This window comes from Chenopodium album, chromosome 7 (assembly GCF_948465745.1).
Source record: "Chenopodium album chromosome 7, dcCheAlbu1.1, whole genome shotgun sequence".
Lineage (NCBI taxonomy): Eukaryota > Viridiplantae > Streptophyta > Magnoliopsida > Caryophyllales > Amaranthaceae > Chenopodium > Chenopodium album.
The window spans coordinates 5,885,732-5,907,641 of record NC_137840.1 but is presented as its reverse complement, the minus strand read 5'-3'; the positions used below and the strand labels follow the sequence as shown (position 1 = coordinate 5,907,641).

Genomic DNA, 21,910 nt, shown 5'->3' with positions numbered 1-21,910 from the left:
ACGTTTAAATATTAGTGTAAAAGAATTGAAGAGAGGGAATGATAGTTCTTTAAATCAAAATAAAGGAATACATTTGCTATTTAGTTTTTTATACTTCGATTTTCTAGATTAGAGTTGTTGAAAGAACTTACTTAGCTTATTTACGAAGTATCATACAAAAGGAAAAAAAAACTTCTTTCAAAAAAAAAATATCTATCACAAAAGAATGACATTATCAATGGTTTTAGGCGAGAAATAATTTCATAAGAAAGCGACACGTATACAATATTGATGATAGATTATGTCGGTAATATTTTGTTTTAGCAATAGCTAATAAATATTGATGGTTGAGTTTAAGTATTAATAAAGGTGAAAATATAAGTGTCACATGTATTTATTAAGTATACGATTTTTTTTCATGTTGGTCAATAAAGTTATGTTCTAAATAATGGGTATGATAAAAATAAAAAACCACTCTACCCTTTTTAGGGGGTTGTTTATCTCCAAGTAACGCCCACAAAATGAAACTAAATTAACAAACTTACCCTTATTTATAAATGAAAACTACCGTCTTCAATCACTTTCACCAATTCATATTCAGCCATTAAGAAAGAGAGAAAATTAAAAATATCAATTCATCATATCCACCAGGGACCACCACCACCTCCTCCCTTTACAAATCACCACCACCCAGACTACAAAAACATCCCAAAGTGTAGATCTACGCATCACCATCGTGTGAAAATACTGAGGAAGGGCAAGGGATTAGAAGAACATCGTTGAGAATGTTGGCACTTCAAATAGTATTTTTTTTTTCTTTTTTTTTGAAATGGGATAAAACGCCAATTTTTTTTCAAAATCTCTTGGTGAAAACGCCCAGAAATTTCGAATATTCAACAGAAGTTCAAAATTACTTGGCATTTCATGTGGAACCGCCCAAAATTTTCGAACCACCATCCAAAATTCGAATTTTCTAGGCGTTTACAAAATAAATGGAAGTTTGGCCAAGAATGTATACTTGCAAATAGCTAATTAAGGAATTAATATATAATTGTTGTAGGACTTTAGATAATCTAAACGAAATTTCATGAATCATATTCATAATATTCTAATAACCAAGATCATTGCATAACACATAAAGAACATATAATTGTACCTTTGAAGCGTGATTCCACATGCGATCGAGCAAGAACAATGGGAGATAAAAAACCCCAAGCGTGATTCCTCTACTTGGTCCACGGGCACAAGTTAAACCTCCATTAATGCTAGTTAATCGTGATTAAACGCTTCAATCAAGCGCGTATATGACCCATGGCAACCAGGGCTACTGCCTAGGGCCCACAAAAATTAAGGGCCTAATTTTATTAAATCGAAGTTATTAATGTAGTATAGTTATAAAGGATTGGGTTGCATTTGGTAGTGTTGTTGTGAGCGTGCTTGATGGTTGTTCCATTTTGTGAGCTTCTTATGTTGCTCAGCAGTCTTGAGTTCGAGGATCTTTTGTTTCTTTTTTAGTATTCTTCTTATTCTCTTTTTTTAAAAAAAGGGTGATTTCCTTTCTTTCTTATTTTTTAATTTTCTTTTAGGTGATTCCTTCCAACAAAAAAAAAGGTTTTTAATTCTTTCATCTTGGACTCTTTATTATCTTAATCAAGTATATATTTTTTAACATATTATTCTATTCTTATTTTATACAAGTATTTCACTATGTATATACATTACAGAGTATTACTCATTTACGATATTATCAAATTTCATTTAAGTTAATTAAACAATTATTAATTAACTAGCGGAGAACATTTTAATAAGTATATAACCTAAAACATTTTTTTTACTAAATATATGCTATAATATAACAAAATGTTATTTTGTATTTTTTTTACACATATTACATATTTTTAGCTTTTACATTATATGTAGTTCTTTTTTTTTAAAAAAAAAAAAAATTATGTAAGATTTGTTATTCTTTTACAACTAGATATAATTAGATTATTTGTTCCAATTAATAAAAAGAAATTTCTCCTACATAAGAAAAAAAAATACATACTATTAAATTTATAAGGCCCAAATTTTTGCAAAAAAAAAAAAAAAAAAAACAAATAAATAAATTTATAGCTAGGGCTCCAATATATTAGTTCACCCTGGCCTCTGAAATCTCATAAACGACCCTGGCTTCAATCAACCATCAACGGAGAAGAGAGAAACAAACTAACCACGAACCACCACAACGAACACCACGAGCCACCATGAGAGGGCGCCGGCCGTACAAATGTGAGGAGAGGGGGGGAGGGCTGTGAGTGAGGAGAGAGAAAAGGGAGTTTAGGGTTTTGGGAAAACTGGTTGCCTAGTTTTACAATTCACTTAATGTTAATAGTGACTTTATTCAACCCTAGGCATGAGTCTTATTAATAGATCATATCTCTAAATAAGAGTCCATGTCAAGCCTAAAGTCTTAACCCTAATCAAACTACTTTAGCCTAACACTCCATGTGATATGTCATGATCCCATGAGGCCCATTAATGGGGCTCTTAGGCCCTGTTCTTTTGAGCTTCTGGGCAGAGCAAAGCAGAGCAGAGCAGATTTCAGGATAGTAGAGCAGAGCAGACCACAATAGAGCCGAGCAGAGCAGAGCAGAGCCGAGCCGAGCCGAGCAGAGCAGATTTCAACATTATTATTAATACTATTATTATTACTATTATTATTATTATTATTATTATTATTATTATTATTATTATTATTATTATTATTATTATTGTTATTATTATTATTATTATAATTATTGTTGTTGTTGTTATTATTATTATTATTATTATTATTATTATTATTATTATTATTATTATTATTATTTCTCAAAAACAAAAGTCATACAACCTACAATAAATTAGTGGAAAGTCGAGACACAATCTGGGCCCCCAACCCTCTAGCTATAGCAAAACCTACCCTAGTGAAGATATGAACTGCAACACCCGCCCCAATGTCTTGAGTCTAACTTGTAGATCCGCTTCAACAATGCAACATCATCTTTTTCTAACTCCCCAAGAGAAGAGAAACTGAAAGGAAGGAAACCATATCCAATTGCTCGACAAATTATTATTATTATTATTATTATTATTATTATTATTATTATTATTATTATTATTATTATTATTATTATTATTATTATTATTATTATTATTATTATTATTATTATTATTATTATTATTATTATTAAGTGCATATACGATTTAGGTGAGTGAAAACATAAATATATGTGTACCATATTTAACATATGTTAATAGTAGAAAGATAAAAGACAATGGTTTACTTATATTTATTTCACAAAAATTTTAAAATAAAATGATTTAATGAGTACTAATAATTTTACTTATAAATTTATCTTAATCATATATTTTTTTACCCTAAAAATAATAATAATATATAAAGTACTACTTGAAAACAACCTCTCTTATGGAAAGATTTGAAAAATAATTCAACTCAATGAACTAACAATCAATACCCACATAACATGTTTCTACACATTGTGATTCTAATATCAAATATTTATAAAAGAAATTGTTATTATTATCATTATTTATTTTTTTGAAAGAATTGTTATAATTATTAGAAATTATTAATTAATAATATTATTAAGGAAAATTTGCCCAGAATACTCCGACCTTTGCCTCATCCGCCGAAAATAATCTCACCTTTCGATTATTTTTTAATAATCCAACCTTTATACCTCTTCCCCTTTAAATGGTCCTAACCGGTCACCCAACTTGTTATTACAAGTTACTAAACACATTTTACCCTATGATTGATCAAAAAATAAAAATAAAAATAAAAATAAAAAAAACTGATTTTTTTTTAAAACCTGAAAACCCAAATTCCGGCAGCCCCACCGTCCCCCTACCCAATACCGGCCACCATATCCCTTCCCCTATCCGATTCCGACCACCCCCTCCCTCTCCCTTCCCATTTTCGGCCGACCTGACTCCATCACCCATGCCGCAAAACCACAAAAAAAGCAGCCCTTATGTTACCGCTTCTCCTTCGCAAACGACCACCACAAACCCGCAACAACATCACAGACTATCTCCCGGCAGCAAACACCAAATGAACCCACCATCACAATCACTTACCACCTACTACAACTGCACCAACAATCGCCGGCAAACACCACAATTTTGAGCAGCTTCGAACGCCCACAAATTAGCCTAAAATTGCAAACCCATCACAGCTAGTGGCCGTTGGTTTCGGTTGGTCGGCTGGTGGGTTGAGTAGAGGAAGTGGTTTCGGTTGGTGGGCTGGGTGGATAAGGTGGTTTCAGCTGGTGGGCTGGGTAGGGGAGGTGGTTTCGGTGGTGGTGGGTAGGGGAGGTCGTTGGTTTTTTTTTTTTTTTTTTTTTTTTTTTCAATTTTTCAATTTTTTAAATTAATTTTTTTTTTTATTATTTTAGACTAATCATATGGTAACACGTGTGCAAATAATCCCAACTCACAAATGGTAACCTATTTAGCCGGTTTCAAGTCACTTGGGACCATTGAATGTGGAACGGGTATAAAGGTCGGATTATTAAAAAATAATCAAAAGGTGGGATTATTTTTGGTGGATGAGGCAAAGATCAGATTATTCCGGGCAATTTTTCCTATTATTAAATATTATTTCTTAATAGTTTGAATTGTTAAATATTATTATTGATAATTATTATTATTAATTATTATTATGATTAATAAATATTAATTATTATTAATATTAATAATTATTAAAATTATATTTAATATTAATAATTATTATAATTATTCAAAATAATAAATTATTATCATCAATACAATATTAATTATTATTGTAGTTATAATTAATTATTATTTGAAGATAGAGAGCAGAGCAGATTTCTTTTGAGCAAAGCAGAGCAGAGCAGATTTGATTTGAGCAGAGCAGAGCATAGCAGCTCTAAAGAACGGGGCATTACTTGTTTAACGCAATACTTGTACCCTTGTTGTATAACCTCATAGGATCCATTCTATTGGGCTTTGGATTATTTAACTAGCCTGAAGATCATTTGTCATATCTAGCACCAAACAATGACGACCCAAAAGAATGAACTTATTATCTCCATAATAGTGATCCTTGATATATCTAATAATTGCACTTATCGAAGACATAATTCCTTCAATTGTTCCACCCCATTGGAAGGAATAAGCCTAGCAGATAAGTTTGTAGATTGTGTGCTACTTTATTCCCCTTCCTTCTAACATGGTGACAAGAAAAATGATTAAGGTTATACCCAAATTGCAATTATCTTCCACGGCAAGTCAAACACTAATTTTCCAAAATATATTCCTTTTATGCCCAGAGTTTATGTTATTTTGTACTACCTCCATTTTTATTTAGTTGACACGTTTTGACTTTAGCACTATTCACACACCTCCCTTTGACTGTGTTTTGTGATTTATACATAATGATAAATATAGTCATGTAGGATCTTTTTAGATTCGTCACGTTATACACTTTCAAAATATCAACTTTTCATAATTTTTGCTTATCGATAATCAAAGATATTAATGATTGAATAAGTGCATTGGCAAACGTGATTAAAGAAACGTGTCAACTAAAAAGAAACGGAGGTAGTACTACATATTTGTTATTACAGCTAGGGGTGTTCATAAATCGGTCCGGACCGAAAAAATGGACCGGGCCACCTCGGACCGGACCGAATTAATCGGTCCGGTCTTCGGGTCTAAAAATATATTTTTTTCGGTACAACCCGATTTAAAGCCCTATAAAAATTGGTCTTGGACCGAACAGGTTTTTTTTATTAAAAATATGTGTGAAATCTTAAATAATGGTTAAAATTATCCTTAATAAGCTTAGAAAACTTTAACTTTATGAGCTTTTTTGTACTAAATATACAAAAAAAAAAAACGTTAATGTGTATACTTTCCTTTAATTTTCTTTTTTCGAGTTTTCCATAAAATTATTAAAAAATTAGAATTTTTTTTTTAAAAATCTTAAATCGGTCCAAAGCGGTCTGGTCCGGGTTTTGGACCGATTCTTTCGGTCCAGTCCGGGTTTGGTCCTAGCTTACTCGGTCCGGTCTTCGGTTCTTGAAATTCTAATTTTCGGTCTTTGGTCTGGTCCAGTCTAGTCTTAGACTGTTGAACAACCTTATTACAGTATTATTATTATTGTTAGTAGTATTATTATAATTAATAATATTATTCTTTTTGTTAGTAGTATTGTCATTATTATTTATTACTATTTTTTTTTGTTGCAAAAGAGGGCCAAGCCCAAAGTACAAACTAAATTAAACAATAAAACGAGGAGTAGTAACTCCCATAATGTCTTCCCTGAGGGTGTCACGTATCTCGATCGGGGGGTCATCGAAATACATAATTCCCTCAATTCGGACTACACGTACATTAACCAACCTATCCGCTACTTTATTACCTTCTCTATAACAATGAAAGACACAAATATTACTACCAAAGGAGTTGATGATGTTACGGCAAACACTCAGCAAGTGGACACATTCTCCACCTAGAAGTTGAACATTCTGTAGAGCTTTGATACACGCCTTATTGTCCATCTGAATGATTAGCTTGGTGATGCCTAGTTGTTGAGCCATACGAAGTCCTAGCTCAAGAGCTAGAACCTCTTCTTTGTAAGCATTGCAGTGTCCAAAATTCGCAGCAAATCCCTTGATGAAGTGACCTCTATTATCTCTCAAGATCCCTCCTCCACCGGCTGGTCCAGGTGAACCACGAGCCGCACCATCAGTATTCAAGGCAACCCAATCAATAGGGGGGCAGTCCAGCGTATGAACACCTCTCTTTTTCTCGAGATTTCCTTCCCAGCAGTTGTATCACCCATAAATGCTTTCCAAGATTCGTCCACTTTTGCCTTCAAGAAATTACCTGTATCAATAGGAATTTCTGCATTTCTTCCAAATATTGCACAATTTCGCCACTTCCAAATCCACCAAAGGGTTAAGGCAAAGCAAGTTGGCCATTTTTCAGAGAAAATTAGACCATCTGCTTTGAGGTTGCGCGTTATCCAGGCTTGTAAATGTCCTTGGTAAAAGTATGGTGTAGACACCCATTTGTGTTTGTGTCTCCCCAAAACCAAACCCGGTGATGAGTACCTTTCATGTCAAATCATAACCGAATGAAGTGAAAGTGTGGAAAGTTTAGTGTTGCGGATAGTTTTAATTTCTTTTCTCTTCTCTCTGTTTTTGAAAACTTATTTTAGAAAACAGCCAATCCAGTTTGATTGGTTCATGATATGGGTCCAATAGTAGTGTAGTTGGATGGGGCTTGACAAGAGCTTTCCAACGATATATTATAAGCCCAATTCCGATGAATATTGAGGAAGTTATGGCCAATTTACTGAACTGGGCCCGTTTGAGCCTTATATGCGGCCCAATGATCTTGGGGAGGGCCTAATATGATTTATCATTCCTAATGCAATTAGGAATGGTTTTATTCTTCTAGATTCCTCTAGAAGGTTCTTTTCATTCCTAATTCAATTAGCATTGATAAATTGACTTTTGTTGACTTTTCAGAGTTTTAATTAAAATCAAAGAACATTTTTGAGGAAAGGATACGATTTTATCCTCCTGTACGGCAAAATTTATCTGATTTTAGAAAACGCGTCAAAAACGGGATTAGCGCCTAACGCCAGGCATTGACGCCTGGCGCCTGGTGCTAGCATTAGCGCCTGGCGCTAATGTTGGCGCCTGGTGCCAATAAGCCAGTGTTGGCGCCAGCTCTGTTTTAGGTGCGCCAATGCTTTGTTTTGTTATTTTATCTTTTTAGCTGATTTTCTCTATAAATAACGTATTAAAAACACCCTTTTCATTCATCAATTCTCATCAACATTCATCAATATTCACCTACAACCAGTTTTCATTCTCTCATCCTCTTTAACCATTCACCATCCCTCTCTCTCCTTTCTAAACTTGTTATCACATACAAAATTCCGCATTCATTAGATCTACAAACACCTAGCCATATTCGAAGTTGCCTTCGCCCTAGACGTGAAAGGTTTAATTTCTGAGGGTTTGGTCCCAAATCTCTCTTTCAATTATTTAATTTAATTGTTTTGTTTATTATTTTCCTTGAAGTTACTAACGTGTGTATTTTGTTATTAGAAAGAGATACGAGACATCAAAGTAAGTACTTTAATGGTTTTTATTGATGTTATGATGTAGAAATCATGTTTAAATTGTTATGATATTCCTAGTATCATGTCAGGTTAATTTTAATATTAAGTATGATTTCTATGATGCCTTTTATTTTCTTCCTAATATTTATGATTGTTAGTATCATGTTAGGACTAAATATTTGATTTTTAATGCTTAGTGACATGCTAGGGTTTGTTATTAATCTTGTTAGTACCATGCCTAGGATCTTGCTATTTTTATTATGCTTTAACATGGTTTATGATTATTTTTATAATTGTTTTGATTATGATTATAATTTTATTATTGCTATAATTATTATTATTATTATGATTGTTATTATGATGATTATAATTATATTTATAATTTTGATTATTATTATTATGTTGCTTGATTATATTTATTGTTATTGCTTGATCACACCTTTTATGCATGTTTAAAGGGAATTGGTACTTGTAATCACGCTTAATAAGATAATTAATAATCTTGTTTAGGGTTAATTTGATTATATTTCAAGTGATTGCCAATAATAGATTTATTTGTGCATTAAATTCAACCAAAATAGATAAACAGGTTTAGGGTTAATCCTATTGATTGCATGTTAGTCAGAAACGATCAGAATAAAGTAGAGGCCTATTATTAGGGCAGGTTCAATCTCTTTTAGGTTGAATATGTACTTTCATCCCCAAACCCTTATTTGTTTCAAGACCTTATGGAGTTGACGATCTCTTGGATCGTTAAGGGGTGTCACCTTCACCCTGTGAACGGTTTACAAGTCCCTAAAAAAACTTGTTGGCGACTCTTTTGCACTATCTTCTTCCCTTTGGACACCACCGTACTTTAGTGTATGATCACAGTGGGGTTCGAGCTAGGGGATTAACGCTTGAAATTTATTCCCTACATATGGGTAGCAAGCAGTTTCTCCAATACTTCTCCAAATATTTCTTGCTATAGGACGGTCGCGGAGTAAGTGAAGAAGAGTTTCATCAGTGTTATGGGCACATCTTGAGCATCTGGGTCATCTATGAGGTGTCTTTGAAGCTTGTTTGTGTTGCAGAGGACTCTATTTTGAAGAGCAAGCCAAAGAAAGACACGAAATCGCTATTGAATTGGAGCAGTCCATGCCAAGTCCCACTTAGGGTCAGTCACAATGTGATCATCATTTTTCATGATGGTTACGGCATATTTGATGGAAAAACCAGCTGTCTTCGAACCTTTCCAATAGCGGAGATCACCCATCTCTGAATTTTCCATCACCTTATGCGTAGCAATGAGTTTAAGGATATGGGGTGGGAGTAAGTTCGCAAAGATAGACCACTTCCACCCAGTTCCTGGTTCCCAAAGCTCCTCAACAATTGCTCCATCTAAAGTCTCAGGAATCTCAAAGATTATGAGATCCCATAGGGGCACATCTGTTGCCCAACAATGGTCCCAAAAAAGTGTGCTCCTCCCATCACCAATAGCCACTGCAGACCCTTTAGAAACCCACTTGGCATTTTCTGTAATCCCTCTCCAAACATTTGACATATTTGTGGAAGGTTCAAACATGTCAATATCACACCTCCCTTTGCAATACTTGTGGCGAAGAACTCGTGACCAAAGGGAGTGAGGTTCCGTGAGCACTCTCCACCCCAATTTTGTTAGGAAAGGGGAATTAGCTTGTCGAGCCGATCGAATTCCTATTCCTCCTTTATTACGAGGCAGCTGCAAAGTGTCCCAAGAGAGGAGATGTACTGGTGCTTTTTCTTCATCTCTACCCAAATATACCGTCTTGCTTTTTTGTCAATCTTATCACATACTAATCGAGGGATTTTTGTTGTTTGCATTGAATAATTAGCCATGGTGGTGAGTGTGGATTTTACCAATGTAATTCTCCCCGCTAGAGAAAGGTATTTGGTTTTCCACCCTGTAAGCCTCCTGTCAATTTTTTCACACAAGTGCGCATAAGTTTCTTGGGTTACTCTGCTGGTAATAGTAGGCATTCCTAGGTAGAGTCCCAAATCATGAGTTGCTTCCATCCCTAAGGCATCATTAATCCCAAGTTGTTGCTGATCAGTCACATTATGGGAGTAGTAGACCCTTGTTTTTTGAAGACTAACTTTTTGTCCAGAGGCTACACAAAAGCGCTCCAAACAGTCTCGAACTACCATAGCTTGCTCTACAGACGCCTCCGCAAAGAGTATTAAATCGTTAGCGAAAAAAAAATTTGACAGTGAAGAGCCACCTCTACTAGCATAAATTGGTTTCCATCTCCCAGCAAAAATAGCCTCTTCAATTACTACTTGATTTAAACGTTCCATACATAGGACGAAAAAATAAGGTGATAGGGGATCACCTTGACGAATGCCTCAGGTCGGGGAAAAAGGAGTTGTTTTCTCACCATTCCATAAGATTTGCATAATTGGAGAGGTAACACACTCCATGATGACTTGCACCATTAGACTTGGAAGATTCATTTCGGAGAGGGTGTCACGAATGAAATTCCACTTGAGGCGATCATATGCCTTCTCAAAGTCTATCTTGATGGTCATGTAGCCCTTGCCACTTCTCTTCCTTTTCATCGTATGTAAAACTTCTTGTACGATGACAATATTATCAGTAATTTGGCGGCCCGGAACAAAGCTCGATTAAGCTTGAGAAATCATCAAAGGCAATAGAGGTTTTAGTCGGTTGACTATAGCTTTAGTGATTATTTTATAGGCTACGTTGCATAAACCTATAGGGCGAAATTGAGATGGAAGCTCTGGATTTTCAACTTTGGGGATGAGGACTATGAACGTTTCATTCAAGTTAGGTGGTAACCCTTTCCCTTCTAAAACCGAAAGTGCCATATCATACACTTCAGAAGCAACGACTTCCCAATTTTTTTGATAAAAAGGGCTTGAAAACCATCGGGTCCAGGAGCCTTAAGAGATCCCATATCTTTAATCACCAAGTCAATATCGCTTCGAGTATAAGGTCTATTGAGCTTGTTACTATATATTGTTAGTATTATTAATACTACCTCCATTTCATATTATGTGCAACAAAGGGGTATTATTTGTGAGACATAAAATATTTCTTTGTTGCACATAATAAGAAACGGAGGTAGTATTATTGATTTTGTAAAGTTGGAATTATTTTGTTGATTTGAAAGTTATGGTGGTTGACTGATGATCGTTGGTGGCTAGTAACCATGAGAGAGGACAGTTAAAATATTTGAGGTAAATTTGATTAGTTTTATATCAAGGGAAGGAACGTATCATATTAATGATTTAATTCCAATACAAAAGAAATTATACTCTTTTTTTTTTTTAACGGAAAAGAAATTATACTTAAAAAGAAAAAATGATATACAAAATTACAAAGTATATAAAAAAATCACTCTATCCATTTTGAAAATAATCTTTATCTTTCATTTTGTATTGGTTTGGAATTAAATCAGTAATTACTCCGTATTATTTTTTTTCCTTACTTAGCTTTTTTGGGAATCTTCTATTTATTAACGTTGACTATTTTATTCCTAATTGTAGGCTGATTTTATCATTTTCCTTGTGCATATCATGATTTGCGAATAATTTTTGTTACATATAGTTATACTTATTGATATTTAATAAGTAGTTGAAATTATGCACAATTAAAGGTAAAACATAAGATTTCTTTTATGTTGGTCAAACACTTATGTTAACGTTGTAGATTATGGGACATTCAAATCAAGAACTCTACCCTTTTAAAGTGTAATATAACCTCTTTAATATTATTTGGAGTTATTATTTAATAATTGTTCCTTATTTAACATATTACATATCATCTGTCATTAACCTTGATTAATTTTGTTCTATCCAACTATAGTTGGATTAGCTTATTATCTTCCATATGTGCACATAGTCCCAAAATGGTTTGCAAATAATTGTTGTTATATATAATTGAATTTATATATGACGAATAGCTTACTATGTGAATAAAACTTACCTCAAGAACAAAAATGACACCAACTATACTCATATTTTTCTTACACATTATTAGTATTTCCATCATATTCCATGAAGCCAATGCATTTTCATTGCCTATGATCCCCATAGACTCAAGCCACTTACAAATTGTACCTCAAAGTTTCACTACTCGACAACGCCACGAATTCTTGATGAATATAACAATCTCAAGGGCTTCATTGTACCCTCTACTAAGGGACTCAAACTCAAGTACAAATTCATTAGAAGCCGATGTATCATGGAGGCTAAGCAATTATTTCGTAACTCAACTCTTCTTTGGTACAAGCTCACATCTTTTTGCCCCTTATGTTATCTTAGACACTGCAGATGATAAAATATGGGTCCAAACTTATGGTTGTGACCCATGTTTTGAAGTAAAGGGTGGAAACCCTAATGTTCAATTATCTGCTTCATTTAAATTAATGAGCCTGGATGATCCACGCTGTGCTCTACCAAAATTTGAATATAATGGGTTATGTGGCTATAGAAGCATGTATGGAAGTCGATCCGGACCGACAACCATGGGTCCAATGGGGACGGATACATTTTTATTCATTGATTCTCAAACACAAAAACCCGCATTTTTTGAAGATATAGCATTTGGGTGCGGTGTTGAAAATAAGAACATCAGGTTCGGGGGTAACACAGGACCTGAAAACACAATTTCAGGGATTTGTGGACTCGGACCGATTAGTCCAAAGTCTTTAATTAACCAACTAGATGCACAAGTTAAAGGTCGTTTTTCTTATTGTCTTACATCTTGGGCTGAGCCTAATCTTGGGAGATCTACAATGTATTTTGGCGATGATGCTCGAATAGTAGGACCAAATGTCCAACAAATTGCTATGAATACCAAAATCAAGTACCATCTTTACTTTACTGGTATAAGCGTTGATGGTAAAAGGCTTCCGATTGATAAATCTGTTTGTGCAATTGGTGATACGAGGACTGTGACTACAGGCTTCTTCATTGACTCGGGTGCACCAAGCACAGCTTTAGCTAAATCCGCGTACCAACCCTTAAGGTTGGCATTGGTAAGTTACTTTGCTCAATATGGTTGGCAACCTGTTAAAGAACAAGAGTATGATCTTTGCTACTTGTCGACGCCTAAAGAAGGCCAAAGCTATCCAACCGTGGTGTTTCATTTTTCGAAGGGAGATCAAGGAGGGGAGGTTGATTGGATAATGGACAAAGATAACATGTTTGTTAGATTTGGTACGGTTGATGGTTTTTGTATGGTGATTGGGGAAACTCCTGATCCAGGACCTTGCATCTTTGGAGCGTATCAACATGCAAACTTTAGAGTCTTATATGATGTGAAAAATGGTCAACTTTATTTCACACCTGATAGATGCCAAGAGAATCTTGTTTAGCTTGATAATACTTCTATATAATAGTTGAATTTATTGTATATAATACTTCTATAATAGGGATTTCAAGTCAAACCAATCCACTATAATATGGCAACTCCTAGTTACAACCTAATATACAATGACCTTTCTCACAAGTTCCTACCTGAAAACTTGCTACTCGATAGGACCCTATCCTACCCAACCTAATAAGCCCCTCACTTAGATTCACTCGTACTCCCTGAGTACCACTCACTCTGCCTTTCACTAGAAGCTCACTCGGCTTCACCCTAGAAGCTCACATTTTGAACTCATACAATTATGATAACGAAACTTCTCACGTACTCTCACACCCCAATACATAAAATACTCAAAACCCTTTTTCCAATTACAAGATCTCAAAGAATAACTCTAAGTACATATCAAATGAATAAAGAGATAAAACTAATATGTTGGACACTTAAGATCGGTCTAGAACTTACGAGACGAACTGAAACCAAACCTAACTGGAACTTTGACCTGGAGGTTTGACTTAGCTTCGTGGTGAAGGATGAAACTGTAACACCCTAGAAATTCCTTTCTTTTAAAAAACCTGTTTTGCCCAGTTTAAAACTTTAAATAGGAATATCTAATATGTTGACCTTATGTTTTGATGTTGACTCAAGGAACCTAAGCAAACCTATACAAGTTTAACTTTCGTTCTTAGCTTTGATTTATGACAGGTTTATGATATGAAATTCTTGAGTGAGAAGGGAGCATGGAACAAGATCTAAGTTAGCTATGGAAGGATAAAGAATTCAATCACAAGACGTGTTCCTTTTATAAGGAACTGAAGCTCCAGAGTTGAAGCTTCGAAGGGAAGTTCCTTTAGTGAGGAACTGAAGCTTCATAGTCGAAGCTTCTCATAATATCAAGGAGTCTAATATATTTTATCTTTATGTTAGACATCTTGTATTTATGCTAAGTACAATGATAATTTAAGGTTTAAGTGGATTTAAATTTATTTATGATAAAAGATTTTATTTCCCATATTTTAACTTGTTAATTTTTCGAAAATATCTTTTGGAAAAAGATTTTCAGGTTTGATTTCATCTTATTCTTTGAAAAATCTATTTTAGAAAATATTCTTTTAACGTGCGTTTTACAATGTCAAAAGCAGTTGAGATATTTTTGAAGGAGTTGTGTCTTCGACAAGTGCAATTACTAGATATATCAAGGATCACCATTATGGAGATAATAAGTTCGTTCTCTTGGGGCGTCATCATCTGTTGCTAGACTATGAGAGATGATCTTTGGGCTAGTCAAATGGTCCAAAGCCCGCTAGAATGGATCCTATGAGGTCACACACAAGGGTATTGGGTTAAGCAAGTTAGAGGCCCATTAATGGGCCTCATGAGCAATTAACTAATCATGAAATGGATTGGGCTAGCATAGTTAGATTGGAATTAAGTTTTGGGCTTTTGACATGAGCTCTTATTTAAAGATGAGATCTATAAATAAGATCCATGCCTAGGGTTGCAAGCAGTCATAATTCACACACAGTATATTTTGACATCAAGGCAACCAATCCCAAAGACCCTAATTCCTCTCTCTAACTCACGACTTTCTCTCTCCTCCCCTCGTCTGTACGGACGACCATCCTTGGTGGCGCGTGTGGTGGTTCGTGGTGGTTCATGGTGGTTCGTTGCTTGCTCTTCTCCATAGAAGGTCAATTGAAGTGTTCAATTGCAACTAACTAGCATTAGTGGAGGTCTTAATCTGTGCCCGTGGACCAAGTAGAGGAATCACGCTTGGGGTTCTTTATCTACCATTGTTCTTGCTCGATCGCACGTGGAATCACGCTTCAAAGGTATGATTATATGTTCTTTATGTGTTATGCATTAGATCTTGGGATTAGGTACTGTATGAATATGATTCATGTTATTTCTGCTGTGTAGTACCTATATACACTACTACAAAAAATCCCAAAGAGACCTGTTCAAAAAGGCCAAAGAGACTGCCTTAGAAGCGGTCTCTAGCTAAGCGGTCTCTTTGGCTAAGAGACTACTTTATTAAAGGCGGTCTCTAGAAAGAAAAAACTGAGACCGCCTATCTTAGATAAGTAGTCTCATTTTTTAAAAAACTGAGACCGCCTATTTAGAATAGGCAGTCTTTTTTTTAAGAAAATGTGACCGCCTATTAAAGATAGGCAGTCTCTTTTTTCATAAAACAGAGACCGCTTTTTTAGCTTAACAGGTCTCTCTAGTTTTATTATAATAAAAAAAAAATTAAATTATTATATGCTATATATCAAATTGGTGGTAAATTACCGATTAGCTTCAACATTAAACGAGAATAACATTGCGAGAAATCCAACATTCTTTAATTCAATTTGTTTCACAAAATCTCCACAGTTACAACTAACTAAATTCACAGGGTAAGACGTAATAGGCATGCTTCTAACACCACTTAGTCAAAGACAACGTAGCAGCACCACCACCAGCAAGCTTGTTAATATGCTTGCTACTCACTTGGGTTAAGAATAACTCAATCCTCTTGTCATCAACATCAACACCAACTGTAGAAAAAAAAAAAAAAAAAAAACAATTACAACCATGAACCATCTCCTCACAGAAATAGTCAAATATTGAATTCCAAACAAATTGCAACACCAATAATACATTTCTGACATCAAAATATGCAGCACATTACAAAAATAGGAGAAATTGAGAATAAACCATAGTATCTTTCCTCATTGACCGTATTCAACAGAACACTATTGGAAATTTGACAAATAAAAAAGAGAATCACTTTTTTCAAATTGTATATACATAAATAATTCCAAACACATAACATTTAAAAAAAAAATAATCAATCATAAACAGTAATAATGACCATAAAACCTCAAGCAAAACCGATCGCAATCAAACTCCTAAAAATCAAATTCCTCCAATGTTGTACTTGTCTGGATCTCAAGCCAAGACAACCGAAAAATAAACTACAAAAATTGTATGATCTTCGCAATAAAATCGATGAGCTCAAATAATTCTAAAACCGTAGAAATTTTGGGGGGAAAGAGAGAAGAACAGATACAATAGTGTGATCAGTTAGCCTATTGCATTTACGCATATTGACTATAATTCTTTGATAGCCCACAATTTTAATTCAATTAAGAGGGAGATTGGGATTAATTTTATGATGAACCCTATGTTTGATATTATCCATATTTAAAGTTGTTAAATTGGTAATTATCCATAATTAAAGTGGTTAATTTTAGATAAGATTTGTTAGGATATTTTGAGCATATTCCAAAAGGAGGGTTTCAATAAAATTAATTTTATTTAATTTTAATTCCAAAACCTTTCGTTAGTCACGCACAATAATAATGTCATAAATAAATAAAGCAAAAAACACATCATATACTTATAGAAACTAGCATTATTCGCTCTTCACTCATGCCCATTCATGAATATTCTTTATCACTTGAAAAGCTTTTCTCTACTTATTTCCACTACTCTCCATTAAAAATGGGTCATCATAGGGCCAAGATAAAGACAAGGCCAACAAACACACAATCAGCAAAGCTGAGTACATAAGCATACGTAATTAACACACTAACACACAATTTCCTATCAGCCCACAACTTACCTTGTTGCACCTGTTTTTCAAGCACACAACATTCAATAAAAGTTCTCACTAGACTCTACATAATTTATTTAATGTTGACTATGCATCAAACGAGTTTCCGCTCTAACCTTCCCCAAATAAATTGAGGTTACTAACACGGGAGCTAACTGTGCCAGCATCAATAATCACTCATAGGTGGCGGAATTCCTGCGCATAATAATAATAATAAAAGGAATGTACAACGTCCTGTACTCCATTAGAAGTTATGATCAAATATAAAGTCACATAACTCCCCCCCCCATATGTTCATACTCAAGGTATATACGTTCCAAGAGTTTTGGTGCGTGATCTCTTTCACTTTACGTTATTTACATATTATTAAAATTGGTGATGACTCTCAAACCATAATCATTCAATCAATAATAATTATCCAATCAACCAAATATACCAATTTAATTCTTGAGTAATTAGTGACCACATAATATTTAATGTTGAATTCTTTTTAATTATACCTCGGTGCCAATAACACCTTAAACGCATAAAGCGCCACAAAACCTATCCCTCGGTGTTGAAAACACCTTAAGTGCACTAAGGCACCAACATGTAATTTATTCCTCGTGTACATAGACACTTATATAGCTCTTTCCTCATGCTTATAACATCAATAAAAATTATATGAACCAAAATAAAATTCCTTTTAATATTCCAGACCAAATTAAACATTTAGTTTAATTAAACATGCTCTCTAACATGCCACAAATAAATATGTGGTTCATAAATAATATTCCAAACTATTATTTTCCATTTAATAATCCATCACAAATAAATCATCATGCTTCATAATCCAATCACCAATAACATCCAAATCATAATTTCCAATCCAAACCTAGCATGATACTACTTGTAATCAATTAAACACATTTAGCATGCTACTACATCAATATAATTTTGCTAAGTACGCGAACGTACCTTGTATACGATCTTAAAATCGCCACGACTAATAGAAATCGCTCACTTCAAAGTCTCCTACAATTTAAAATCATAGAAGAATATTAAAATCCTCTCTACACAAATTTCCAGCAATATATACTATTATAAAACCCCTCATAATTTAATTAAAATAAGCTGAAATTATATTTAAACATCAAACTTTAATCCCAATTAATGGATAATTAAAATTCCTTTAAGAAACTTGATTTTAAATGCTCTACCAGAAATTCCAACACTATATTTTAATTAAAACTTGTTGTAATTAAGCCTTAAAACACTTTAATCAAAGGTTTAAACCATTATACATCATAACCATTCAATAATTTATAAATCAAGAGTCTAGTGTTTCAAAAATTGGGGCTTTTTAATTAAAAACATAATTTGAAAATTAATTAACATAATACTCATAATCAAACATCAAAATCAAATCCCAAAACTCATAATTAACAATTAGATTTATGAATAAATTGGTTTTTTTAAAAATAAAGATTCAATTTTTTTTTCACGAAAGCCTTGGCAGCCGACACCCACCCGGCTACTGGCGGCGGCTGGGTCGGCCGGCTGCTAGCGGCCCCCACTGCTGGTGGTCGGCCGGTGGTGGTGAAGGGGAAGCCAAAAATGAAGAAAAAGGGAAAGGGGAAAAGAGAAAGAAAAATAAGGACAAAGGGGAGAGAAGTTTACCTTGGGTTTTCTCCACTCTGGCAAAGTTTGATTTGCCTCATGTGTTGAATATTTATACCCTTTCTCTAGAAACCCTTTTTCCTAAATTTTCCTAATCCCTTCCCTAATAAAACTTTACTAAAATAAAACTTTTCTTAAATTAAACCCCTACTTAATTAAATTAATAAAATAAACTTTCCTTTTATAAATATTTCCAAACTTATTTAAAATAAATCATTAAAATACTTTAAATAAAACAATTCAATTTAATTAAATACTTCTCAAAATACTTATTTTAATTAAAATAAGTATTAAAATACGAAGTATTACAGAAACCATTAAACATGACCACTAAGCTTCGTCAGCCTCAACTTTAAATGAATACATATGAGCATATTTATAGTATACCCAAATTATTCTTTTCGTAAAAGATAAGTTTTCTCAAAATATATGTTTAAAGATATTTACCAAAAATAAGTTTTCCAAAAATATATTTTTTTGTTAAGAATATATTCTGTCAATAAAAATAAGATATATTTTCTATAAAATCAGATTTTATTTAAAACTTATATATTTTCCAAATATACTAACTTATCTTTTTTGAAAGATACACTTATCATAAAATCAGATTTTATTCCAAACTTATATTTTCCAAATATACTAGCTTATCTTTTTCAAAGATATACTTATCATAAAATCAGATTTTATTCTAAACTTATTTTTGCTTAAAATACTTTCCAAAAATAACTTATCTTTTTTTCAAAAGGGATTTATTAGAAAATTAATATATTTATTCTGTAAAACCAAATCCCTAAAAGATATGCACGTAATAGGTAAATATATATATCATTAAAACCAACCTTTAACGACATGCAGACTTAAGTTCCGACTAGGTTTTGGAACTCTCACAGTCTCTGAGTTCCTAACAAATCAATAACTCTAATTTCATTGACTATCATGGGTTCACCTTAGTTCTTTAGACTTGTTCCAGACTTACTTTTATGTCCAACATATTTACATGAATCCTAGAGCGATATACTTCGATTTCTCCGTCTTCATGTTGTTTCTTTGAAACTCTTATTATGGAATATTGCAGTATTGATGTATTCCAGATCTTGGGGCAACGTTCCTCTTCTGGAACCGCAAGCCAAGTTCCTAACTGGAACTTGCTTTCACTCTTTTCATTCCTTATTGGAACTTGCAGACCAGGTTCCTTTCTGAAACTTGCTGTTGTAGACAACTATTTGTGTCTCCCCAAAATCAAACCCAGTGATGAGTACCTTTCACGTCGAATCATAATCGAATGAAGCGAAAGTGTGGAAAGTCTAGTGTTGCGGAAAGTTTTAATGTCTTTTCTCTTCTCTCTGTTTTTGAAAACTTATTTTAAGAAAACAGCCAATCCAGTTTGGTTGGTCCATGATATGGGTCCAATAGTAGTGTAGTTGGATGGGGCTTGCAAAGACCTTTCCGACGATATATTATAAGCCCAATTCCGATGAATATTGAGGAAGTTATGGCCAATTTACTAAACTGGGCCCGGTTTGAGCTTTATATACGGCCCAATGATCTAGGGGAGGGCCTAATATGATTTATCATTCCTAATGCAATTAGGAATGGTTTTAGTCTTCTAGAATCTTCTAGAAGGTTCTTTTCATTCCTAATTCAATAAGCATTGATAAATTGACTTTTGTTGACTTTTCAGAGTTTTAATCAAAATCAAATAGCATTTTTGAGGAAATTATATGATTTTATCCTCCAGTAAGGCAAATTTATCTGATTTTCGAAAACGCGTTAAAATCAGGCTTGGCGCCTAACCCCAGGCCTTGGCGCCTGGAACCAGGCCTGACGCCTGGCGCTAGTCATTGGCGCCTGACGCCAGTGTTGGTGCCTGGCGCCTGTTAGCCAGGGTTGGCGCCAGCTCTGTTTTTTGTGCGTCAGACTCTGTTTTGTTTAATTTATCTTTTTGGCTGATTTTCTCTATAAATATCGTATTAAAAACTCCGTTTCATTCATTTATCACCAATTCTCATCATTCACAAGTCCTACAATCAGTTTTAATTAGCATTCTCTCAATCCTAATTATTCAATTCTTTCTAACTTCGCTTTTTCATACAAAATTCCGCATTCACAAGATCTAGAAACACCTAGCCATATTCGAAGTTGCCTTCGCCCTAGACGTGAAAGGTTTAATTTCTGAGGGTTTGGTCCCAAATCTCTCTTTCAATTATTTAATTTAATTGTTTTGTTTATTATTTTCCTTGAAGTTACTAACGTGTGTATTTTGTCATTAGAAAGAGGTACGAAGCATCAAAGTAAGTACTTTAATTGATTAATTGATGTCATGATGTAGAAATCATGTTTATATTGTTATTATGATATTCCTAGTATCATGTTTAGGGAAAAGGTTATAATATCAAATACGCTTATTATGATTCCTGCGATGCTTCCTATATTCTTCCTAATATTTATGATTGTTAGTATCATGTTAAGGTTAAATATTTGATTTTTATTGCTTAGTGACATGCTAGGGTTTGTTATTAATCTTATTATTATCATGCCTAGGATCTTGCTATTTTTATTATGCTTTAATATTTACATGAACGTGATTATAATTTATAATGACTATAATTTATGATGATGATTATTATTTTATTTATGACGATTATTATTATGAATATTATTATTATGATTATTTTGATGATTATAATTTTATTATTATGATTATAATTTTATTGTCATGATATTTATTTATTATGTTGCTTGATATTTATTCTTTATTGCTTGATCACTTTTATTGCACGTTAAAGGGAATTGGTACTTGTAATCACGCTTAATAAGATAATTAATAATCTTGTTAGGGTTAATTATGAGTATAATTTCAAGTGATCGCCAATAATAGTTTATTTGTGCATTAATATTCAACCAACATAGATAAACAAGTTTAGGGTTAATCCTATTGATTGCATGTTAATTAAAAAGCGCACATGAATACGATCAGAATAAAGTAGAGGCTTATTATTAGGGCAGATTCAACCTCTTTTAGGTTGGATTTGTACCTTCATCCCCGAACCCTTATTTGGTTCTAGACCTTATGGATTTGACGATCTCTTGGATCGTTAAGGGGTGTAACCTTCATCCTATAAACGGTTTACAAGTTCCTTAAAAAACTTGTTAGCGACTCTTTTGCTCTATC

At 33.6% G+C, this 21,910-nt stretch overlaps 1 protein-coding gene and 1 long non-coding RNA gene across 2 annotated transcripts; one reads left to right on the top strand and one right to left on the bottom strand.

The window, feature by feature from the left end:
- The first annotated feature begins 12,105 nt into the window (after positions 1-12,105).
- Positions 12,106-13,485, top strand: LOC145639929 (aspartic proteinase nepenthesin-1-like). Its single transcript, XM_081691249.1, has one exon. The coding sequence runs from the start codon at positions 12,106-12,108 to the stop codon at positions 13,483-13,485; it is 1,380 nt and encodes a 459-aa protein (XP_081547375.1).
- Positions 13,486-16,976: 3,491 nt separating this feature from the next.
- On the bottom strand, positions 16,977-18,788 carry LOC145640843 (uncharacterized). Its single transcript, XR_014114984.1, has 3 exons — positions 18,739-18,788; positions 18,037-18,093; positions 16,977-17,274 (listed from the first exon to the last, which is right to left on the bottom strand). It is a non-coding gene; the product is annotated as an uncharacterized LOC145640843 (long non-coding RNA).
- Positions 18,789-21,910: the final 3,122 nt, after the last annotated feature.